Source organism: Haliotis asinina, chromosome 3 (assembly GCF_037392515.1).
Source record: "Haliotis asinina isolate JCU_RB_2024 chromosome 3, JCU_Hal_asi_v2, whole genome shotgun sequence".
Classification (NCBI taxonomy): Eukaryota; Metazoa; Mollusca; class Gastropoda; order Lepetellida; family Haliotidae; genus Haliotis; species Haliotis asinina.
In genome coordinates, this window is record NC_090282.1 from 28,701,711 (window position 1) to 28,727,597 (window position 25,887).

At 40.3% G+C, this 25,887-nt stretch overlaps 3 protein-coding genes across 3 annotated transcripts; all 3 read left to right on the top strand.

Annotated features, from left to right (window-relative positions):
* The first annotated feature begins 3,584 nt into the window (after positions 1-3,584).
* LOC137278813 (acid-sensing ion channel 1C-like) lies at positions 3,585-8,266 on the top strand. The gene is made up of 5 exons (XM_067811323.1): positions 3,585-4,040; positions 5,075-5,156; positions 6,066-6,184; positions 6,836-6,931; positions 7,422-8,266. The coding sequence occupies exons 1-5, from the start codon at positions 3,585-3,587 to the stop codon at positions 8,025-8,027; spliced, it is 1,359 nt and encodes a 452-aa protein (XP_067667424.1). The 3' UTR covers positions 8,028-8,266.
* A 3,416-nt stretch (positions 8,267-11,682) lies between these two features.
* On the top strand, positions 11,683-14,608 carry LOC137278814 (acid-sensing ion channel 1C-like). The gene is made up of 5 exons (XM_067811324.1): positions 11,683-12,141; positions 12,669-12,750; positions 12,951-13,069; positions 13,305-13,400; positions 14,003-14,608. The coding sequence occupies exons 1-5, from the start codon at positions 11,683-11,685 to the stop codon at positions 14,606-14,608; spliced, it is 1,362 nt and encodes a 453-aa protein (XP_067667425.1).
* A 3,720-nt stretch (positions 14,609-18,328) lies between these two features.
* On the top strand, positions 18,329-24,158 carry LOC137278815 (acid-sensing ion channel 3-like). The gene is made up of 6 exons (XM_067811325.1): positions 18,329-18,411; positions 20,275-20,731; positions 22,247-22,328; positions 22,958-23,076; positions 23,212-23,307; positions 23,553-24,158. Exons 1-6 carry the CDS (start codon positions 18,329-18,331, stop codon positions 24,156-24,158), a joined length of 1,443 nt encoding a protein of 480 aa, XP_067667426.1.
* The last annotated feature ends 1,729 nt before the right edge of the window (positions 24,159-25,887 follow it).

Below are 25,887 nucleotides of genomic sequence, written 5' to 3' on the forward strand. Positions count from 1 at the left end.
GCTTACCGAATGAGGTAGCAGTACAGAGCCCAGTTTTTCCGACTTGTCCTGGTTCTCCTTGCGATGCCTATGGGCTTCTTCACGATGACACAGCACGTATACAGAGTGTCGAGTAATGCTTTGTAAGTGTGCCTCTAAGTATTCATCCCTGACGGTTTCCCCCACGTCCGCCCAACCAAATACTATATAATGTGTAACGCTAAACGAGTTTACGGATATCTGAGATCTGTTGATGGCTAATGGTGCCATCATTGACTTGATTGATCGCTATCACTAATGACATGATTCGGAGATTGACAGCTGTCACTGTGCTGTTACGCATGACTAAAGAATAACATTTATCTTTCAAAGGAATTAAAACGCCATCAGAGCGCTGTTGCTGTTGTTGGGATTTTTGTGTTAATATATTCTGCATTTTAAAATCTAATGTTACATAAGATCACAATTTTTATATTCTTGATATCATACTCATCAAGGAAAGCATACACTGACAACAGCCTTTAATATAAGTATTATTATTCGGTTTTCTGTCATAGCAGGTTTTTAATGAACCTGGCGTTCTTTGACTTCTTTTAATACGTATTATATAAAAGTGAAACGTATTGTCAAACAATGTTGCAAATGCATATATATTAAGATTCAGCGGAAGTTCATAACATTGCATTCTATGCAGTGGTCAGGAATGTATTACAATCAATGTAATCCGGGGTGGGAAAGTTAAAATGTTTCTTGAGTCACGTGAAGCCTGATGTCATCTTGGGCAACCTCAGACTATATGAACAATTCTTGGAAGCACATATCTTGTTAGATCAAAGGGGCGGTAGGGTAGCCTAATGGTTAAAGTATTAGCTCGTCATGCCCAACACTCGGGTTCCATTCCTCACATGGACGCAGTTTGTGAATCACATTTCAGGCGTCCCCCGTCGTCATATTGCTGGAATTTTGCTACAAGTGGCGTAAAACCAAACTCATTCACTCACTCATTATAGCACTCACTCATTACTTTATACATTACTGTATAAAGGTCATAGTGAGCCTTGATATTCAACCTTGTCGTTTTAGGAAAATATTACACTATAGCTGCAATGTGATTAATAATTTATTTCATTGCTTTCACCATCACCTTTATACTTGATAGTGCCGTTCTATGTTATACCCCACTTCATTCCCTACTGTCATTGGTATCATGTATTAACATGGTTAATCAGTTAATACTGTTTAATGTTTCTTTGTTGTTTCTGGGAGTTATTTACTCTATATCAGCGGGAAAGTGCCTCTCATTATGGACGATGTAGGAGTCATGTTCTGTTATTGTTATGACTTTTCGGTTATTGATTTGTAAATCGGGTTATTCTGAAAATACAAGTGTTATTTGTGCCTGTGTTGTTTGCTGTTTTTAGGCTGAATTCGTTTGCACATACATTTCTGAGTGACGATAATAGAATTATACGCACGGAAAAACACATGATTCATAGCCTCGATACAACCGTTTATATTCATATTATACTCATGTTTGTTTGTAGGCCTACTTTGATCACTCGGGCGCACTGACCATTATTTTTAGATATCGATCTGATCAAAGGCAAGCATCACAGGCAGCATTTGTTCATATGTACTGGTCATTAGGCAAATATCTAGTTTCAGAGTCCTTTTCTATGAGCCCAATAACATGGAAAATCGTTGTTGATAAACAAATACAGGGTTTTCTAAACTGGTCAAGATGGCGAAATTGATGGTCATCGAGGGCTATTGCAAAAGATGTTTGTTGTCCATCGATTATCAGACGATTGACCAGAAACATCAGTGAACAGATGGGGTTAAGGACAGTTGGGGTCGACTAAAATCGGTTGGATATTGAACCGGACGTCCTATCAAACGTTAAATGGAAGGCTCCACTGGTCGGACGAACAGACGCTCATGACTGACGCCGATCTCGTGTTTGGTGCCGCACAGGAACACCGCATATGCATAAGTTCGAGCAAGTACCCTTTACTGGGGGTTCAGTGATAGGTAGGTAGGGTAGGCAGCCTCTGCCAACTTGTCTGTAAACTTGACCTTTCGATGATCAGACAAAATCTGAATGGACAACGGTATATCACTGACATCGAATTGGTTGTTGTACCACATTTCGATGACCATCCTCTGTGTATAATTCTAGTCCTAAAGAAATACAATGAGAGGCTGATTTGCTTCGATCAAGGTTAAGAAGTCTTAGGGCTATGAACGTTTCGAGAATAAGGTCTCTGATCTCCATCCCATGGAGCATGTTCAAGACATTATGGGTCTCAGAAACACCAGGGGATATTTCAGTACAACATCTTGATGTACTGGAACAAACCCCGTCAAGAAAGGAACGCACTCCTCAACATCAAATTCAACGTGTCTGATACTGTCATTGAGGAGGGATACCATTGCAGTTGGTAGATGTTCCACCAGCTTCTGACATTGTGGTCAATTATTGTTACGTATCGGATTTCTTGAGGATTGTATGTTAGGAAACTAACTTGTTAACGTCATCTGACCATAGTTATCACAACTTCAAAAATGGGTATTTTTTGTCACGATTCCTTCGATGAATAAACTGCAGGTTTCGATTATTCCTTTCAGTCCCATGTATTCAGATGGTGAGTTTAATTGAGGTTTGGATGAGGTCTATTGCCATCGTTAATGTAAACATGTTGATACTATGACAAGCATTGGGTGGGCCGATACTTTCCTACATGTATATATATCGACACGTAACAGAAATGTATAAATGATATGTTATGAACGTCTTTATGGGATTTCAATGATTTACAATGTAGTCCTTCATATGACAGGCAGTCTGTAGTGTCATTGAACGTCCAACTGCGATTATCCCCATTGCCACACCAGTTAGATCTCTGCCGCGCTATTCCCCTAATGAGATGTACATAATAAAGGGTAATACACCACAGAGCTGTTATTGATTCATAATGAACAGAGTTTTACACTGTGTTCTATAATGCATTTGTCAATCTTCCATTTTAACGCGCTACTGCGTCAATTTTTGTCGTATACACAGATTAATTATTTTCACACAGATAATTGGCAAATGTAATTGGGCCTGTTATTTATACTTCTGTCAGTAAACAAGAGAGATGAAAACTGCTCAATAATTTATGATGCCTCAGTTTCGTTTATCCTTCATCAATTGACATCCATGGGTGTATAGCGTTATTCAGCATGTGGAACACAGGGTGTCATGCTTTGTATTGGACGACTGGAAACAGTAAACATTGATTTGAATCATTCTTCTGGAAACAGTTCTTCCCGAAACACAGATTCAAATATCATACTGTTCCCAGATCACCGCCTTTTGACAATATAAGTCATTGTATATGCTGTAGGATTTGTGCTCAATGGTCTCCAGTGGCGCTGTGATCCAGCATAATATATGAGACTGTGTTCTCCGCTCTTTGGAACATTGATTCTTTGGATGTGTGCAGGATGCGTTCCTTCGGTTTCATGTCAGCCATTGATATGTGAACGGCAGTTTGACATTGAAGACTTTCAATTTCTAAAACTGGTCATAATTTGCAATCTGTGATACTTCAAATCTAAAAATGAAGGTATACAACGAGGGGAATGACATTTCTCCTCCTATAAGATTAGCGGACCAGATGACCATGCAGGGAGTCAAACAGATCGCTGACGTCACATCCGGTAGACTTCGGCGTTGCTTTTGGCTCCTAGTCGTGTGTGGCGGCCTCACCTTCACCGCCTTCAACATCGCCAAACAGATCCAGCTTTACAGGTCTTTGCCTGTCAATGTCGACATCGATGTGAAGTACGCGCCGAAACTGCAGTTCCCAACGGTCACCCTGTGCAATTTAAATCTATTTAAGAAATCAAGTCTGGAACATCTGAATCTAACTGGAACAATTAAGGAAGCGTTCCGATATGATTTCCAATCGGGAGAAAATAGCAATTACACCAATCACGACCTTTCTGCTGCTGGTATCGACATTAAATCCTCCATCTATACCTACGGCCATGATATCTATGATTCCGTTTTTAAGGTAAGCAACGTCTCCGTTAGAAGTTTTTATATACAACAATCAAAGAAATAGTACTTGATGAAACGCCTTTGTGATCTATGAGACCCGTGAAGGTCCGGGGTAGAATAGGCCTTCAGCAACCCATGCTTGCCGTAAAAGGCGACTATGCTTGTCGTAAGAGGCGAGTAAAGGGATCGGGTGGTCAGGTTCGCTGACTAGGTTGACACATTGTCATCGGTTCCCAGTTGCGCAGTACGATGCTCATGTTCTTGATCAGTGGATTGTCTGGTCCGGACTCGATTATTTACAGACCGCCGCCATTTAGTTGGAATATTGCTGAGTGTGGCGTAAAAATAAACTCAAATAGTGGCATTCAAATCGTGGCATTGACAAAAAGGTTTTAAAGCAGGTCAATTCTTCACCTGAAAATTTCGGGAACATTCGGTACTGGTCCAGGTCAAGGAATTGCACTCAACCAATTGCTTTGTGCTCATTGCCCCTGGCCTTTTTGGGCATGTCCATGTCTTAGTCCAACCTGATATTTTGGGACGTTTCTGGTTCAAACACCTGGCAATTCCAAATAGAGAATATTAGGCCCAGTGCCCTTGTAATAACGCCATACTGTTTCTTTGAATTATTTTATTCAGAATACACCACTTACGTCTAAAACTTACAAAGCTATTATAATTTCCACTGTAACTGAATTACATTTTAAAACTACGTTCTTCGCAAAAGGATACCCACAGGCTAAATGTTACTGTGTTTAATTAAATGCACATATTTCATTTGATTTGACTGATACATGGATGAAACAAGAATGGCGACTCTCAGATGTTCAGTAGACGTGCGTCCCGATCAGTACCTGGTGTGATCACCACACCATGCTGTTAACCTTGGCACAAACTGAACATATCTACAGATTCTGTCTAGTGGAATTATCATCATTTCTTCCTGTAAAGCGTGAACCAGATATGCTCGTGCCTTCGTTATTCGTTAGGTGTCTTGTCGGTAGTGTGTTGATTACTCACAGATCTTTATATGACAATCTGTTTTAGTGTGTGTGGATGCAGCAGGAGTGTGAAGTCGCCAATTTCACCATGACGGAAACAGAGATAGGACTTTGTTTCTCCTTCAATGGTATACACTGTTTTCATGTTTCCAAATAAGTTGCAATGGTTTCATTACATGCATATAGTCAGAGTTACCTAGCGGAGAAATTCCTGTGGTGTTGGGTAGCCTAGTGGTTAAAGCGTTCACTCGTCACGTCAAAGACCCGGTTTCGATTACCCACACGGGCACAATGTGTGAAGTCCATTTCTGGTGTCCCAAGCCATGAAACTGACGGAATATTTCTAAAAGCGGGGTAAACCTAAACTCTCTCGCTCACTCATGTCGGAGGAAAGCTCCAAGTGAATCATGTTTTAGCTGTTCAGTTCCGGATTAAAATCCATCACTACAATCATGTTGTTGTCAAAACTAGATATATGATCAGAGCAGTCTGGCACCGAGCGTCACAGGGTCCTTACACGTATAACGGACGCAAGTCTGGGATTCTTGCTCCTGTACCACAGTATAGTCTATTGAGGAAGCCAGTGGAAATGTACGAAATGTACAATAATGGTAGAAAAATAAGTACAAATATCTATTTTAATTTTCAATCTAAAAACAGTGTTGGTTCAGTTATTTGATTGCCTTGGAATATCACATTTTTTTATGTCAAATTCGCTAATTCGTCGGATTTTCAATGATTTCATTGTTTGGAGAAAATAATCGAAATATTTGAAAAAGACAAACGTAAAAATTTCAAAAACAAACAATGATTTAAAAACCAAAAATTTCAGTTGAAAATAAATTAAATGCTCACCAGTAGGACAGGTCGTGAAGAACCTTTACGTGAACACCTGGAGTCGTTGATTTACAGGTATTCCCCGTAATGTTGATCGTTAGGCCCTGTTGCCTGTTATGGATCTGTATATTGCGGTAATCGAGTCTAGATATATTCTGGCAATGATATTATACATTAATATGGGCTTTTGGTGTTTTCAGTCAACGGCAGTTTGTCCACAATCGGCTCGGGACGACTTTACGGCTTGCAGCTGATCCTGGACGCGAGGTCAGAAGAATTTGTAAGGAGTAGAGAGTACACCGAGGGTGCTGGGTTTATGGTACGTGTGTGAAAGCAATATGAGTCACGGGATGGTATATCCTTGTCACTTACATATTTAGTTATCTGAGCATTTTTAGATGCAAACTCTAATCTGGCTCGGTCTTCGTACAAGCGAATCATTCTATCCAGAATAGTTCAAAAGTTTCAAGAAAGCATTAGTTCAAACAGTTTAGAAACGCCATCGCAAGTAAATTACACCCATATGATATAGTTCTTAACGTTTTGACAATAAAATACAAAAAAATCCATGTAAATAGTTAGTATCTTTACGTCATATTCAGTATATTTACATTATCTAGTCTTAGTGTGTACACCACACACATAATCGTCGTTCCACAAAGCGATAGGTAAGGTGATATTAACTGAACTGTTTCGACGGGCCCCAGTTGTTTGATTCATTACAAGCGCACGTGTGTTTGTTAAGTCCAGGGAATCGATGCTCAAATGTATATTTCCTATAAAGACACATCGCAAAATGAAAAAATTCCATGGTATGGTCGGGCGATGCTTGTATTAATCTTTTGAATTGAGAATGAAATAAATAAAGAACTCAATATAACATTTATGCTTATGTTTGTAAAAAGGTCTTTCCAGAGACGAAAATCTACTTTGTTAGGGCTCTTTTGAATATTTGCTCCGTGTTTGCCAGATCGCCGTGCATTCGCCAGACATCCCACTGCTGATGAATGACATCGGAATGACGGTCACCCCAGGCTCACGGTACTTCTTTGGCGTGGAGCAAGCGGTAAGGTTAAGTGTGTGTCGTACGAATGTCAGAATGATGACGTGCCACGACTGACAGTGTCATTTTGTGTTACAAGTAATTGTGTCTTTCATCTGCTCAGACAGATATATTTGCCATTTCACCCCAGACATTACATCCATGCAGTTACATAGAATATTTGTATTTATCAATATGACGAAAAAGACATAAATCATGGGGCGAGTCCGTGTTACCAGTGCATACAATGTTGAAAAGAGTTTCATGGATGAATAACCTGTTTATTCCACATGCTGTGTTTGCACATAAGATATATTCACCCTTGTTCGAGTATAGGAAGGGATACCAACACATTCAAAGTAGGTACCAGCTTCATGGGTAAAATGCTGAACAAAGTCACGTCCTTACCTGTTGCCATGGATGTTACACTTGGGCTCTGGTCGTTAAATTTCTGAACGGCATGGTTCAACATAATTTCAAGCATCTGTTCAACTAATTGTTTTGATGTTTTCAGACGGCGACGTCACCAAAAGGCCTGGATGGGTGTGGGAGCAAGAGCCTGAAGTACTACAATAAGCCCTATTCCCGTGAGGCTTGTCGCCTTGAATGCATCACCGACTATGCGCTGGAGCAGTGTTCATGTCGTGACATGTACATGCCCGGGAATGCGCAAGTATGTTCACCTTTGCAAGACCTTCAGTGTTTGCTTCCAGCAATGACCAGATATCATTCAACACGTTTTGAATGTGAATCGTCTTGTCCACAAACCTGCTCCTACACCTCCTTCAACGTACGTTATTCTTCCAGTCTCAGGGTGACAGATGAATACCTCTCCACGCTAGCAGACGTCACTGACGATACACTGGAATACTGGAGAAGCAACTATGTGGCTGTAGACGTCTACATGTCGTCCATGACGTATCAGAGCATGGAGAAAAGATATGCGTATTCGGTGCTTGACCTTTTCTGTGACATTGGGGGCGCTCTGAGCCTAATTTTAGGGGCAAGTATTGTCACTGCCGTGGAGGTAATTGACTTCGCTGTACTTCGCCTCTGTGCATACTGGTGTGTTAATAGCCACGCTACAAGAGTTGATGTCAAACCGGCATTAGGAACTTAACGTCAAATGAGATGAAAATCCATACCAGTGTCAGTCAAATGGCCTTGAACAATACACACAAACATACATGTGTACTTACTGTTGTAGTCGTCGATGTCATGGCTGTTGCTGTCACTGGAGGTTGTACTCACCTCTACAGTAAACCAACGACCAGACAATACAGTGATTGATATTGACGTCATCAGGGTCACCCAACACGACAACTAGATCCATTAAGTATGTAACAGTTCTACCTGAACTTTGACCATGTCACACTGATGTAATTTTTTTCCATAAACGATCGATTTAGCTCGATGCTATAACTAGTTTATGTTAGTTTTTAGAAAACTGGCCAGTGACATTCACCCAGGAATGGGTGGTATAGCTTGCATACAGGTATCTGAAAGGATATTTCATCTCATCTGATGTGCTTTTTACACATGTAGTTTACGTCCTTACAGCCACAGCCTGGTGTTTGAAAGGTTATTCCGTTTCACTTAATGTGCTGTTTTCACCGTATATGCAATTTGCACAACCAGGTTCTGGAATTTGAATGGATATTTCGTCACGGTTAATGTGATATTTTCATTTTCGTCTTATATGCAGTTACATAGCCAATCTCTGGTTTTAATGGATATTTCGTTGCAATCAATGTGTTGTTTTGAAATTACTTGCAGCTGACTGCAGCACAACACGATTTGTTATGTCATCTCAAGATGATATTTAAATAAAGTTGAAACATTTTTGGGTTGTTTCGTGGTACCTCAAAAGGAATGTATGCATTAGGCTGAAGCTGCAGTAGTAGTGCTTGACGTAAAGGAAAGACGCAGTTATCCTCATGTCACGCATACTACTGGAGGGTAATTTGTAATTCTGATACCAACAGTAAATAAAGTTCCAGACGGTTCCACTATTCTCTGCGTCTACTTCAAGTTATTAGATCAATGGAAGGGAGTCGACTATTTAATGATTATAGACCGATTTCAGATCATCGATACACTTAAAGCCTTAGCTAAAGGTCTTTCCCAAATTACTTTGTACCAACCTAACAAATTAGATTCATATGAACGGACTGCACAGGTAGTCAGACGAAATGCATTTTGTCAAGCCTGCCATTCCCTGGGGCTGAAATAATATGGTGAGCAGATTGCTTCAGGCAACAAAAACGTTCCGTCTGTGCAATTTGCAGTGACACGTCACGTGACAATTGCTATTAACGCTCATATAGTTGCTTTAACTGCAGGATATCAATCATCCTGGGTCTGTTTTCTAGATTCCGATGCCACCACCGTCAACAATGACGCCGTCACAAGTGAACCGGAAGGGCGTGATAGTTGTCGAGTGGTTATTTAAAGCGTCTTTTAGTCGCCGAAGATCCGAGCTCTCTTCCCCATATAGGCGCAACGTGGGACACCCATTTCTGGTATCCCTGTCCTGATGTTGTTGGAATAATGCTAGAAGAGGGGTAAAACTCATTCTCTGTGCCGAAATTCACCTGTCGGCTCCAGATTGGAGTCAAACCGTCATCCTCGACTGAATGTCTTCGAGAGGAGGATTCTGAACAAAGCATTTCGGCTGTCACAAATCTCTCAAAAGAATCAGAACACATTAGACTGCACTCACACTTTGCCCTTCGAGGTATGTGGACAGTGTAAAACAAGGTTATAATCACAGAGAGAGAGGGGGGGTATGTGGACAGTGTAAAACAAGGTTAAAATCACACACACTCACACAGAGAGAGAGAGAGAGTGAGAGAGAGAGGGGGTATGTGGACAGTGTAAAACAAGGTTAGAATCACACAGAGAGAGAGAGAGAGAGAGAGAAGAAGAAGAAGAAGAAGAAGCTGTCGTTGGCGCATGATGATTGATTACTGCGCGAAAGTGAACTGTTTTGGTCGTGTGAATACGTTCTCTAAATATTTATGGTATACTTTTGAAAATGAAGACCTCAGATACCTTGGCAATATTTATACTACAGTCCAGATAATACAGCCTTATGACTTATTTGTATGGAGATATCCAGATGTTCAGTGTAGCTCTCTTCAAGCAGATATGTCGCTGACTCCAAACTACAAGTAGTTCCGAAATCACTAAACGAGTACACATTAAACACGTTTTTATCGGTATCAAGATACCTATTAAATCCTATGTACTAATTAATGGTTTTAACCTGCAGTCTGTTTGATGTACAAAATCACTTCTAATAATGTTTTTTTATTGTGCACATTTGCCTCATGCTTATTGATGTCGATGATGGTTAGGTCATGAATCAGCTGTGCTCTGAAAGGTTCAATATGTAATAGTCACTTACTATTTCCTCTAGTGGTACATAGTGGTCAGCTCTTCAACAATATTCTAAATGTAAATTAAATGACAAACCAGTGAAATCAAATATTGTACGGGAAATGATTACGTGTTTTAAATGTGTAAAAAGGTGCATTTAGCGATTCTGAAATCCGATGTTGAGGTAATTATGTCTTGTACTAACAAAGTTCAATGTTCAATCCTCATAATACTGTCGGTGACTGCTTCCTCGTTTGTAACATTTTCACCGAGGTAACATCAAAGAGCTTTTAGCGGTGTACGATAAACCGATGTGTATTTTGTTTGTGTCAGAATTACTCTCCAGGAATTCATATAGTAGGCCTATTTATTACGATTTTCAAAAAACCCCACTGTGCCAAAGATACAAGACACAAGAGCTTCGATACAAGATTATGGTTCTAAAACAACATAAGTTGGACACGATTGTGGTTGACGGTAGTTCATGACATAAGCAACTACAGAGAAAAATAATTCTCAGTCTTTGCAAAACTTTGCATCCACACTGTTTATTCAGTGATATGGTCTATCATAACTTACATGTTGTAATGCAAACAGAACTAGAGTAGGTATACATGGAGAGATGGAGAGTGCGAACAAATTTGGGCTGGTCAATATTAAGTAACGGTATTGCTGGTTTTCACACACACGCGTGCGCGCGCGCACACATACACACGCACGCACGCACGAACGCACGCACGAACGCACAAAAAATCAGCATAGGTACAGGACATCTGTTGATACCTCAACACGGGTAATATTGAACATGGATATGTACAGATCATAAGTGAAAGGTGTTGACATACCACTGCGAGAATCATGCAATGTGCATAAGACCCTCCCTGTATCCACTGCCGGATGTTTGGCATTCACATGGAAGTGGCATAAAATGTTTTAAATGCATTGTCTTTATCAATAACGACAGTCAATAGGAACTGTGATCACTCATGTATCTCCTTCCAAATGATTTGTTTAGACTTGTATTATTGGGATAGATTAGGACTTATTATAGGCAAAGGGTCAGGTTCCAGGACATGTGTGTTCCTTAATTGATGGACGACACACAAGCGTATATCACCGCTGGTGCAAATCACTAATGGTAAAAGGTACATTGTCCTTTTGTGGAAGCAGTTCTGTCAGGACGCTAGGTGCGTATGAAACATTACAGAAGATGGACGATGGCATGGCAGTGGTCAGTTCATGACAGTGGTATCATATACAGAGACAATATTTTCTTTTGCAATGTGTAGTCAATGAAGATATTCTTCTGAGGGACGTTTAAAGGAAAACAGTAATTTTGTTGCTATTACATCCTGTCAGGACGTAGCAGTCTGCGGTTCACTCCAAGATAAATAATGACTGTAAATCTGAACAAGAGTACTAAGCCCCCTCCGCTAAGGTTAGCAGACCAGATGACCATGCAGGGAGTCAAGCAGATCGCTGACGTCACATCCGGTAGACCTCGGCGCTGCTTCTGGTTTCTTGTCGTGTGTGGCGGCCTCACCTTCACCGCCTTCAACATCGCCAAACAGATCCAGCTTTATATGTCTTTGCCTGTCAATGTCGACATCGATGTCAAGTTGGCTCAGAAGCTGCAGTTCCCAACGGTGACTGTTTGCAACACCAACGTTTTCAAGAAATCAGAGATGGATCCTCTAAATTTAACCGAGGCGGTGCAGCATGTGTTTAGATATGATTTCCAAAGCGAAGAAACATTCAATGATGCTATGTACGACCTTGCCCTCTTGCAGAAGGAGGATGTTTATACAACCAGCCTCAAATATGGACACAATATCAATGATTCTTTAATCCAGGTAAGCAGTATTTACTTAGAGATACCTTTTAGGATTTCTAAAAAATGAAAACAATTTCACTCCACATGGTATTTGAACATTCTGCAATAATGTGACATATAACTTAAGGAATAATGATAACATTCTGTCAGAACATTATTACATTGACAATAATGTTTGATATTCAGAATGTGTGGGCGTTGTCTGTGTTCTTTTTTTAATGGGTTCCTCCTATAAAGCAAGAGTTCGACATCATTTAGAGAAAAAGGCGCATCCAACTTTTTTCATATTGTTTTTCCCATGATGCGGATTATGATGTTTTAAGAAATGCTGAAAAAGTTGTCTATTGTCAAAATACACGTGCAGATACTTTTTTACTATTTGCCAAACCCTTCGTTTTAACATGCAAAGGACTGGATGTTTTCAGTGTATTCACTGTCAAACCAAAAATAAATAGTTTATGTTCATTTAGACAGAAAATGCTTTGGAATAACACATTTTGTATATGGGTTGCTTTAATATGCAATTCTGATCAATGTTCTTTTCAGTGTGAATGGGCGGGTTTGGAATGTGATGCAGAACATCTGATCAACACGAACAAAGAGATGGGACTCTGTTTCTCTTTCAATGGTATCTATTATTGCTTTCTGTATATATATGACATTTTGAAATCAATTCTCAATGATCCACATTTCTGCACAATATCATTTATAGCACATCTATGTGACCCCCCTTGACTTTTATTTGAATGCAAACGTATTATATTTTGAGGCCATTACTAGACTCGAAATGGACTAAAACTGTGTGTAACATATCTGCATGTGTTTCAGCCAACGGCAGTATCTCCACAGTTGGCTCTGGAAGGCACTTTGGCCTCCACTTGCTTCTGAATGCAAAGTCAGAGGAGTTCATCAGGAGTCGGAAAGACACTGAGGGTCCGGGATTTATGGTAATGTACCATGATGAAAACTGCATGAGGAGGCAGTATCACATCTTGTTAAACTAGATATATCTTCGAGAGTTCACATCCTTTGAAAATATGAAGAACAGCTGACACATGAATAATCACGAGACGGTATATCCGAGACGGTATATCCGAGACAATAATCCAGACCAAACAGATATCTAAAAGTTCTGGTCATGAAGGACCTCGTTCCTCCGTTAATTCACTTCGTGTTTTATAGATTGCCGTGCATTCACCTGACATCCCACCATTGATGACTGACATTGGCATGGCGCTCAATCCGGGGTCCCAGTACTTCTATGGAGTGGAATTAACAGTAAGCTGGCTTCCTTTGTAGATATACGTGCAGTCGCGCGTGCGTAATAGCCCCTGCTGAATGCTAAAAGGGACATCGTCGCGGTATTCAATTTTCACATTGTTACCAGTCGCCCTTACAAAATACAAGGAGATAATGGCAAAATTAACCAAAGTACGACAACGTGACAGTGTGATAGTTTGGCCACTTGTCACACTGGCACTGTCACGTTGTCGTGCTTTGAACAGTTTTAAGTTCTCCACGAATATATATATAACGAGTGTTTTCAAGGTCGCAAAAATGGCTATGTGACAATGTTCCTTCCAACATTTAGTCAGTTTTACAAACACACACACACACAAACACACACAGAGAGAGAGAGAGAGAGAGAGACGGGCAGACACACACAGACAGACACGCACACATATCACACATTCAAGTTTTGAGTGACTTGGTGATTCTTTTGAATGCATCGATATGAAGAAAAACGTCACAGGTAAATCAGTACATGCGACACCCTATAAGCGAAGGACGATAGTTTCATGTGTTCATGAGTGTCAGCTCGGGTAGCATTACCCTCAACCACGTTCCGATTCTATTAATTACTGACATTGTGTTTCCAGACGACAACGTCACCACCTGGCCTGGATGGGTGTGGGAGCAAGAGCCTGAAGTACTACAACACATCCTACACCCACGAGGCTTGCCGCATGGAATGCATCACCGACTATTCCCTAGAACAGTGTTCATGCCGTGATATATATCTACCCGGAAATACAGAAATATGTTCACCTTTGCAAACCGTCCAGTGCTTTGTCCCTGCAATGTCTAGATATCATTCAACACGTGCAGAATGTGAGTCGTTTTGTCCACAAACCTGCTCCTACACCTCCTTCAACATACGATCATCATCAAGTCTGAGGGTGACAGATGAATACCTCTCCACGCTAGCAAACGTCACCAACGATACACTGGAATACTGGAGAAGCAACTATGTGGCTGTAGACGTCTATCTGTCGTCCATGACGTATCAGAGCATCGAGAAGAGATATGCGTATTCGGTGCTTGACCTTTTCTGTGACATAGGGGGTGCTCTGAGTCTAATTTTAGGAGCAAGCGTTGTTACTGCCGTGGAGGTAATAGACTTCGCTATACTTCGCCTTATTGCCTATGTATACTCTCATAGCAATGTCAAAAGAATCAACGTCAAATCGGCGAAAGGAATGTGACATTCATACCAATACCAATAACTTCTCACAGCCGTGTGGTCGTTGTTGTTGCCGTCGTTGTAATTATTGCTGTAGTTGCAAACGCTATTGTTGTTGAAGGTAGCACAGAACAATAGGTAAATCGTTTACTTCGGATTTCTGTGCTCCTCTGGAAATTTCGAAGCTTTAGAGTTGATCAAATTGAAATTTGTTTGGCAGGTCACTGTACGTAACTGATAAGGATTAGGGTGTCATTTGGCAAGTGTATGTAAGAATTTCTATTTTCAAAAATCCAGCTTTGTAAATGTCTTGTTTATCCATTAAAAATAAGTTTAGCTTCAAAGGCTTCGTATGTAGTTGTGTCAACTGGCTATATCTTACAAACATTTCTACATTGTTGGTTATATCTTGCAGTTTATATCTGCACACCAGACTTTTGATTGTATCTCTGCATCAAATTTCAATAATGGTAAAACAGACATGACAAGTACAGTGGAAGCTGTTTAATCCGGCACTCATTGGGACTGAAAAAATAATCTGTTCTAGACAATGTGCCAGAGTGTAGAGCTGGTGATAAATGTAGAAGCCAAGAAAGGGACTTAGATTTGATGCCAGTGATGACAACTTACTGGATTAGACAGATGCCGGTTTTGACAGCTTCAACTGTATATGAATTTACCTCTATAACCCATGGTTACGCTAGTTTTCGGGAGTTATACAGTCATTACCAGGATGAAATAACAGAGATCACCGAAGAGACACAGAATCGTCTTCAGTGTCCTACTATTCCCCGCAGTCGTAAACGGCAACGTAAAAGATTTGACTGGACAGCTTTATGTCAAAGTGACCAAATGTCGAGCATGGTTTCTCAACGGTCAGTTATGAAGATTACTCCACACTCGATTGGTGAAAGGTCTTGAATTGTGAGGACCGCAGTGTTTAACGATGGAAAAGGGTGTATCTAACTATTTCCACACCTTTTTCTCAAACAAAAAGTAAATTATGAAATGTCTGAAAGTAGTATATTCTTCTACAAAACACCAAATGTTCAAACAAACTATAAGTAAGTGTAGATGTTTGGGTTCGTTGGTTCTGTATCCAAACTTCATGTAACAAACAACTTTGGTCAGTAGTTGTTTGTAAATATTCATGAAACATTACTAACATCTAATCTTTATGTTACACTCAAACTGATACAGCTTTTTCAGTATATTTGTAAGGAGGGACCCAAATGCAGACTGTAGCTCTATGTAGGTAAACAAATGTGTTACGGACACTCAACTTTCAGGCATTTGCTCTGAGAGCAATAACAAACTGGGATCCCACATCAAACAGAGGTTTTTATCGGCACTTAGGGACCTATTGCAGCCAGTCTTATAATGTGTTCATCCTATATTGATTATTCAGAATCACCAACAGCACGACTGAATGATTTCAATTAGTAGGGGCAACAAACGTTGTTTAACGTAACATGAATGACAGCTACTGGTGGATGTCGGTGATGTGATGTTTGTTCAGCAAAGGTACATTCCCGTTGTTTGCATATCAAATTGTCAGTATAAATTTAGCACTTATTTTCTCCTGCCGATGAATAGTTGTGAGCAAAATTGTGTTTGCAGTATTACTATTTGTGAATATACAGTATGGTTCAAAATTATTGAGAATAGCTAAAGCATTTCATATTATTAAACGAGAACAAATCAGATAAAATTGAATGTATTGTGAAAGTGAACTGACCTTTTCATGTTGTGTAGGTAACAATTTAATATTTTATCAAGTCTCCTTGAGCTTCACGGCACAGTCTAAGACGGGTAGGCATACTTCCTATCAGAGAGGTTAGTGTCTCGTGAGTTATGCTGTCCCAGTATCGGACCACTTCTCTCTTCATGTCTTCAATTTTTGTCAACCCCTTTTGATTCACACATTCCTTCATCATCCCCCAAATGTTCTCAATGGGATTTAAGTCAGGACTATATGCAGGAAATGGTAATGCAGTCACATTTTTCTCCTGAAACCACTGCTTGGCATGTTTTGCGGTGTGTTTAGGATCATTATCTTGCTGCAAAATCCAGTCATTTCCATAAAACACATGTGCACTTGGAAGGAGAAAGTTATCTAATATGTTAGTGTAGCGTTGACTTGTCAGATTTCCCTCAAACACACACCGGGGTCGTTCCTAATAAGGAGATCCCTCCCCATACATGAAACTTTGGGCTGTATTTAGGTCGTCGATACAACGGTGCTGACGCAGACTTTGTCCCTATTTTCACATTATTGGGATATACCCATATTGAGCTTTCATCAGTAAAATTCACATTTTCCCAGTCAAAGTTTTCATGTGCCAAACACCACTCAACACGCCTGTCTTTATGTTTTTGTTTCATGAGAGGAGAAGGAATTCCAGTCTTTTTCTCCCATCCAAGATCAATCAAGTTTCTTCTAACTGTAGATTTTGATACAACTGTTGATCCCCTTTCTATCATTTCATACCTGATGTTGGAGATGCTTGCCCTTTGCTTTTTAGACGCTAAAATTCCCAGCCGGACGCGATCTGAGAAGTCCAATTTTCTGGGTCTCCCTGCTCCTTTCTGGTGCCCAAAATCCTTTCCCTCTTTAAAATTCTTCCTAATCCTATACACAGTAGAAAGAGGAGTTCCTGTTCTCTCTGCCAATGTATTTACATCATCAATTCCTTGATTACACAACTCAAAAATCAACCTTCTTTTATCTTCAGCAGACATTGTTGACAGTGCTGAGGAAAATGACGTCTGCTACAAATTCAGGGGAGGTAACTCTAATTGTACTATACTCAGTAGGCCAAGATGAGTTACCTCCATTATACCATTACTTAGTTTTAAGTATCAGTGAATCAGTTGAGGTGTTAGGATAGCTCAAAGTAAGAAGAAAAATTCTCAATAATTATGAACCAGACTATATATTCTTCGTAACGTTTCATATTCTTCTCATGAAGCTGAACATAGCAACATTTAGGTCTGCTGAAAGCTGATAGATCAGTCACAAACGGAAAGTATTGCTTGGATGAAATGTAATACATAATATGTTTTAAATGCAGCCTGTAACCCCATAGGACCTTCTGAAGATCTTGCCCCGTGACGGTCCGGGTTAGAATAGGCCTTCAGGAACCCATGCTTGACATAAAAGGCGACTATGCTTGTCGTAAGAGGAGACTAACGGGATCAGGGACATACTTTGTATATCTGTGCATATAATTAGTTTGCTTTAGTTGGTTTTAAGTATTGTAAATAACCATTATTTCTCTATATTTATTTCAGCATCCAACAGACGCTGAAACATGCAATGTAGATAATAATGTATGTATTTTAAATAGGCTCTTGATTTAAGATCATATCAGCTCCGGAATAGTTCATAGAGTTTAATCGCTTAGTCTCATTAGTCTTAATAATAAATTCGGTCTACTCTCATTCTGCCTACGTCTCATTCTGCCTGCAGACATAATAAAACCGTTCATACAGGACTTGCTGGCCTCCTGCCTGGGAAGTGATAAACTTAGCTCTCTGTAAACCGGCCACAACAGCAATGGTACAGATAGTTAAACTCAGTTTATATATCATGTCCACTTTGTGGGTAATTTGCATGCACAAAAGGATTTAGAGAGAAACCAGTCTGGTTATAAAGATAGGTAGTAGAGAAAACTACTTAACCCGAAGAACAAAGGGATAAAACGTGGACAAGAGAGACACTATATAGAGAAAACTAATTATGAAGAAGAAGAAGAAGAAGAAGAAGAAGAAGAAGAAGAAGAAGAAGAAGAAAGGCATTAAGGGCGGATTAGAGAGAAGCCAGTTTTTCTAAACATACGTAATATAGATAACTAATTAACCAGAAGAACAAACGAACGGTGGATTAGAGAGAAACCAGTCTATTCAATGATTTTAACTGATAGGTACCAATATGAAAACAGTAAGTAAGTAAAGACACAAATAAAACCCAGACTGTTCCACTTTTTCTTGTGGGGAGGTAAGGTATCTATCACTTTCTCATTCTGCCTACACAGTTGTGACCAACAGACCATGACTTGTGTTGTTTTTAGATGTAGGCAGAATGGGAGGACACCATAAAATCAATAGTGTTTACTCAGCCATGACAACACGATATGATTTGTCCATTCAAACCGGCATGCTTTTTCTATGCATGAACATCTCGCACCCGACACGTCATATAGTCAGCAGACACGACTGACAAAACTGGCATGACAGACAAAGTGTGGCATCTATTGAATCGTCATCAATATACATCTGTGGGATGACTCCACGCCCTGCTACACTTGGTTGACACATGTCATCGGTTCCCAGTTGAGCAGATCGATGCGTATGCTGTTGATCACTGGATTGTCTGGTGCAGATTCGATTATTTACACACCGCCGCCTTGTAGCTGGAATATTGCTGAGAGCGGCGTAAAATTAAAATCACTCACTCACTCACTCTGAAGAGCTCCGAGTTATCCATTTATTCAACAAAACCACAAACTGATGACTTCAAAGCGAATACGAAAGGTCCAAGCTTTATTTCGGGACAACCATATCAACCAAGCATATCAACGTCAAACCGCATTTAACTGTATTGGAGACTACTGATCGAGCTGTCACAAAAAAGACGACACACTTAGGATTGTTTTCAAATCATGGCCCACGCTTTAACCTGCGTGTAGCCAAGCACATATTCCCAAACTAATAAACTGACCCATCATAGAGACAGAGAAAGGACCATGACTTTCACGATATTAGGAGAATATATTTAATGCTATTGCTAAATTGTAGTGAGACAAGCGCAGGCAACACACACACACACGCGCACGCACGCACGCACGCACACACTCACTCACTCACACACGCTCGCACACACGCTCACACACACGCTCACAAACACACACACATATATAAATATATGGTATGTCTGACTATGGATATGGATGCATATGAGTATGACATTGTATGATATAAAATACAAGGCACGTGGATACAACACACTTAAGGCGATATCAATACTTTCGTATTCGAAATTTGCCTGTTTTGACGAGCAGAAGTTTCTCGTGTTTTGTGTGGAATCCAAACACCGTTGATATGCTGAACACAAACTTGCCAAGAAGCATGTCGCCTTTATGGATAAACGAGTGTCAGTAGGGCAGTGATTAGATTTCTATTTCTGTTGTCACTAATGAGATATTTGTACAGATAGTGCCGTTACCACATTATGGTATTGGTTTGATGACGGTAGAACACCGGGTTCCAGAACACACGTGGTCCACAACATCGGGCACATATGTAATGAGTAGACCTATTGTCCTTCTACAAACATTGTCTCTAAACGGTAAATACGTATTCCTGGGTGATAAGTACCGTGCGTTTTATTGGATGGGCGACACACAAGAGTATAGTGTGGCTCAAACAGTGAAGAAAGCTTTAGTGTATTTGTATGGGCACATTTCATTCAGAATATCAGCGGCATGCGAACATTTCATTGGATTAGAGCTGTTCGTCTCAGATGATGGAGCTAAATGCATATATTCCATTTTACAATACTCGCGGTATGGATGTATTCAGAACTGCAATGTGTATCCACTGAAGAAATCAATCTGCTAAGGGGTGAACGCATATAAGCGACAATTTTGCGTTCAAAGGCTTTCGTCTGTCTGCGATACTGTCCAGGATTAAAATGTCTGAAAAGAATCGTGTGCCTCCTCCGCTAAGGTTAGCAGACCAGATCACCATGCAGGGAGTCAAACAGATTGCTGACGTCACATTCAGTAGGCTGCGACGTGGCTTCTGGTTTCTTGTCGTGTGTGGCGGCCTCACCTTCACCGCCTTCAACATCGCCAAACAGATCCAGCTTTATATGTCTTTGCCTGTCAATGTCGACATCGACGTCAAGTTTGCTCAGAAGCTGCAGTTCCCAGCAGTGACTGTTTGCAACACCAATGTTCTCAAGAAATCAGAGATGGATCCTCTAAATTTAACTGCGGCTGTGCACGAAGTGTTTAGATATGATTTCCAAAGTAGGGAGACATTTGATGACACTGGGTACGATTTTTCTATTTTGAAGCAGAAGGATGTTTATGCAGCCATCCTCAAATATGGCCACAGCATCAGTGATTCTGTTATTCGGGTAAGGAGCATTTACGCATGAATACCTTTGGCAGTATATTACTGTTATAGGAATTTCACTCCTTGTGACATGCCTCGTTGGATATTCTGGAATAATGTTATATAGATAACGGATAACGATAACATTCTGAATGCCTCATTTATTTTTTCATAACATTCAAGGCGACAAATAGACTCTTCAAAAATAGAAACACATTTATTCCTTTTTAAGGGCAATTATTTCGTGCGTTTTCAGTGGTAGCCTTTATATATTGTGTGTCGGTTTACTTGAATCAGCAAGAGTGAGTGATTGAGTGAGTTTAGTTTTACGCCACACTCTGCAATATTTCAGCTATATGGCGTCGGTCTGTAAATAAATTAGTCTCGATTAGACAATCCAGTGATCAACAGCATGAGCATCGACCTGCACAATTGGGATACTATGACGTGTGTTAACCAAGTTAGAGAGCCTGACCACCTGATCCCGTTAGTCGCCTCTTACGATAAGCATGCGTTACTGATAGCAATGTCTGAGCCGGAACATCTCGGGTGTGTCAGCAAGATGGGGATAGTATTTTGTATGTCCACCATTGGCAACAATTACTGTTAGGCACCGACTGGATAAGTCGATGATGTCTCTCTTGCGGAATTCTTCCCAACTCATCCGGAAATGCGATGGGTATTTGTAGGTGACTGAGGCTTCTTTTGATCGAGTTCATCCCATAGGTGTTCTGTCGGGTGGTCTGGTGATCGGAAAGGTCAGGGCTAAACATGGACCTTAGAATTGGCTAGACAGTTGACAGTGACGTGTGCTGTATGTGAAGTAGCGTTGTCATGTGGCAGGATCGTAGTGCCTTTGAGCTGGGTATTGGTGCTATACATACCTTAGTATGTTCATCTAATACATCGTGTTACCTTACACGTGTAGTCAGCCATCAGTATCACATGCAAGACTGTTTGTGTTGAGCGTGAGTGGAATGGTACATACACCTACATAAGAAGTAGCTTATTTCAAATTGCAGTTATTTTTTTCAAAGAGGCTGTGAAATGTGGATAAATAAATGGCAAACAGGATTAACTGGTACGGTTCCTTTTTTTGCTCTTATTTAGGCGGATCCTGGGATTTTCAAAGTGGGCAAAGTGGGATGGGGTATTGTTTCGAACCCCCAGAACGAACACACACACACGGGCGTGCACACACAGACACAGAGAGACACAGATACACACAAACACACACACACGCATTCTCTCTCTCTCTCTCTCTCTCTCTCTCTCTCTCTCTCTCACACACACACACACACACACACACACAGCCTTGCCTCCAACAATACATTCATTAAATAACTTCAATATGGTCTTCAAACCCCCTGAAGAGCTTCTTGATCCGCCAGTGTAACTTAGAGACAAATGTTAATGTCATGTAGAAGTTTCTGATTTGTAATCTTGCGAATGAGATTCTTTATTCGAACCACAGAAAGGGAATGATCAGGTTCACACCGATTGTGTTTAATGTTTGTGTGTTCAATTTCCTTTTCAGTGTGAATGGGCGGGGATACAGTGTGATACAGAACATTTGGTCACGTCAACCACAGAGATGGGAGTCTGCTTCTCTTTCAATGGTAAAGATTTTTTTCTTTTCGCTTATGTCAAGAAAAATAAGGTAGCATTGTCTTGTAACAGATTACATCCGAAGCACAGAACTGAAAGATGTTTGTTCTTGCTGTCGTGTGACAGTATCTGACACTGAGTCTTGTGGTCAAAGACAGTTCTATCTGAAACATGTTCTATGTCATAGCTTTCTAATTTTTATCAATTTCTAAGCAGATCGTGGATCGGATTCATTTCCAGATCGTTTGCTAAAACAGAAACATATTAAATGGTCTCACATCCAGTAGCCATTACGTAAAACGCTTTCTTAAATAGTCCATGGCACTGAGTCTGTGTAAACACTTCATAACGGAAAGGGGTTAAAATATAAATGTGGATTCAAACAATCTAACAATATTTTCGGGTCCACAGTCCACTGTATACACTGACTGATACGAACTAAATTGGAAATATGAACATGACAGCACATCATCTCATATTTCTAATCAACAACGTTTTTTTTCAAGGCGCCATTGTTTAATGCGTCTCCGTCACAATACTCATCTTCTTTGAGTAATATTATAGGAAAACCAAGGTTTGAAGTTCTTTTTCAGAATCGAATGGAATATGCAATTTAATACATTACCTGTATTTGTTTCAGCCAACGGCAGTATCTCCAGCCTGGGTTCGGGGAGGCAGTTTGGCCTGCAGTTGCTTCTGAATGCAAAATCAGAGGACTTCATAAGAAGTTCTCACAAGACTGAGGGTCCGGGATTTAAGGTAATGTAAGGTGTTGACAATATTCTCGTGTAAAATGAATGTTTCCTCCAATCTCCAGAAACGCAGACATTTAAAACTCTGAAAACGTAGAAGTAGATGTGATGTTCCTGTGTTCATTTAATCGTTCATTGCCAGGTCGCGGTGCATTCGCCAGACATCCCACTGTTGATGAACGACATCGGAATGACGGTCACCCCAGGCTCTCAGTACTTCTTTGGCGTGGAGCTAGCGGTAAGGTTTGGCTTGACTTTGTGTATGAATGTATATGTGCGTGTGGTACCTCCACAGTGGTTAAACTAGATATTGGTTATTAACCATGACATGATATGTGATATTAGATTTCTTTCAGATTTACTTTATGAATGAGTGACTAATCCATTCATATACCCACTGCTTACAAATGCATCAATGTGAAGAAACAGCGTCTTGTATAATCAGGTTCTGATTCAAGTTACTAAATGACATCATGTTTCCAGAAGACAACGTCACCAACTGGCCTGGATGGGTGTGGGAGCAAGAGCCTGAAGTACTACAACAAATCCTACACCCACGAGGCTTGCCGCATTGAATGCGCCACCGACTATGTTCTGAAACACTGCTCATGTCGTGACACATATATGCCCGGGAATGCAGAAATATGTTCACCGCTGCAAGTTCTTCAGTGTTTGATTCCAACAATGGCCAGGTATCAGTTGACACGTGCAGAATATGAGTCGTCTTGTCCACAAACCTGCTCCTACACGTCCTTCAACGTACGGTCATCATCAAGTCTCAGGGTAACAGATGAATACCTCTCCACGCTAGCAAACGTCACCAACGATACACTGGAATACTGGAGAAGCAACTATGTGGCTGTAGACGTCTATCTGTCGTCCATGACGTATCAGAGCATCGAGAAGAGATATGCGTATTCGGTGCTTGAACTTTTCTGTGACATAGGGGGCGCTCTGAGTCTAATTTTAGGAGCAAGCATTGTTACTGCCGTGGAGGTAATAGACTTCGCTGTACTTCGCCTCTGTGCATACTGGTGTGTTAATAGCCACGCTACAAGAGCTGATGTCAAACCAGCCGAGGGAATCTAACATTCTTTTCGATGCAAGTTGTAACAGTTACAACTCTGTGTGTCTTAATAATAAACTTATCATAAACACAAAATGTCATTAATCATAGAAAATGCACTTTTCAAAAACAGATGTCCCCAGGTGATTCTTGAGAATATTGGATTCATGTAGATGCGACAAAAACTGTACTTTTCATCAAAGATATAAACTCACTAGTGTAAAAAGAGCCACTTCCTACACGCAACTGTTCTCAACAAAAACGAAGTGCTGTTTAAACGTCAAGTTTACACATGTTCAAATGTATTGCAAAACAAATTTTTAACATTGAAGATTATTGTGAGTTCAATAAACGATGAAAATCCGTGAAAATTGGCGAATTCTTAGCAAAACCGTACACCACAACACAGCTGTTCAGATACACTATATCTTCACATGCATTTCAGCTGCATTAAGTTTGCAGCTGGTTCCAGATTTGTAAGTGAGTCTATGTTTTTGAAGAGAAGTATACTATTTCTTTCAATCTCAGCGCCAAACCGGGGCAATTGTAAAATTTTCCCTTGTTTTTGAACCTCTTCGATGAAATATTCGCCAAAACGTCACCAAGAAAATATGCAGAGCAAAATGCACGTGGAAGTAAGCGGAAATGCATTGCTGTATCGATCACTGTAAAAAGGTAAACGTTGTGTGTAATTTTGTCATTCGTTGCCTGAAAAGAGTCAATCGTGACATTATTTCATACGTCTGTTGTGCACCACATACGTCACTGGTACCAAGTCCTTTGATGAGTCAATTGATGCGATACCTGCCTGTAAATGATTATGTCGATGGGAACAATTACAGATAAGATATGGGAGGGCCAGACAGACAAAAATGGGACAAAATCAGTAACTTTTGTTGACTGCAATTCTGTTTCTCAGATTTTGGGCATCTTTGATTCTTTAATGGCAACATGACGCACTCCCCTAACCCTTCCGGGGAAAGACATTCTTCTTCCAATATGGTCTCCTCTTTAGCACGTTTGTACACGTTCTTGACATTTTCATCGTCAGCATCTTTAAAGATGACAGAGGTGGGATCCTAAGAGATCGTTTACTATATACTAGTATGTCTGTTTGAATAAATGACGAATGAAGTTATTGTCACCTAAAGAGAGCGGTTGGTGGCCTTGTGGTTAAATCGTTCGCGTGTCACGCCGAAGACCCAGGATTGATTCCTCACCATATTTCTAAAAGCGGCGAACAAACTCAACTCACTCACTCACTCAAAGTCTATGGGGGAATCAGCTGCGGACACAGCACCTAGGGTCATGTGACACTGTACATGAGGATCACATCACTAGAATCTACTTTCCTTCCAAGTACTGTCAACAGTGAGCACGAAGCAACATCCAATTAGATGCTTTTGAAACATCTTTAAAAATTTTAACAGATTTTTAAAAAAGTGGTTTCAATATTTGAATTGTCTTGTAACAGGCACTATTCCTCACATCTACTAGTGACACAAAACCAGTGGGTTCCAGTCACTAATTGTCACATTAGTTGTCCTACATATGTAACTGGAGACACTTAAACATCGTTAGGTACAATTCCACACAAATCAATGAACGTTTGACACATACAACCAGTTGTGTTAAATAGGCCGTAGCCTTTTTTGATTTGGCATTGTCAGTGATTGATTTTGTCGTTCCCTATTAACGAATGGAAAGTGATGCAAACTAACAACAATAAAAGTAATCTATCAATACATAACT

Coding starts and splice junctions, on each gene's coding strand:
- LOC137278814 (XM_067811324.1), top strand. CDS start 11,683: ATGACTGTAAATCTGAACAAGAGTACTAAGCCCCCTCCGCTAAGGTTA. Junction 12,751..12,950: donor ACTCTGTTTCTCTTTCAATG/GTATCTATTATT, acceptor CATGTGTTTCAG/CCAACGGCAGTATCTCCACA. Junction 13,070..13,304: donor CTGAGGGTCCGGGATTTATG/GTAATGTACCAT, acceptor CGTGTTTTATAG/ATTGCCGTGCATTCACCTGA.
- LOC137278815 (XM_067811325.1), top strand. CDS start 18,329: ATGAAGAAGAAGAAGAAGAAGAAGAAGAAGAAGAAGAAGAAGAAGAAG. Junction 20,732..22,246: donor TCAGTGATTCTGTTATTCGG/GTAAGGAGCATT, acceptor TTTCCTTTTCAG/TGTGAATGGGCGGGGATACA. Junction 23,308..23,552: donor TCTTTGGCGTGGAGCTAGCG/GTAAGGTTTGGC, acceptor TCATGTTTCCAG/AAGACAACGTCACCAACTGG.
- LOC137278813 (XM_067811323.1), top strand. CDS start 3,585: ATGAAGGTATACAACGAGGGGAATGACATTTCTCCTCCTATAAGATTA. Junction 6,185..6,835: donor CCGAGGGTGCTGGGTTTATG/GTACGTGTGTGA, acceptor CGTGTTTGCCAG/ATCGCCGTGCATTCGCCAGA. Junction 6,932..7,421: donor TCTTTGGCGTGGAGCAAGCG/GTAAGGTTAAGT, acceptor TGATGTTTTCAG/ACGGCGACGTCACCAAAAGG.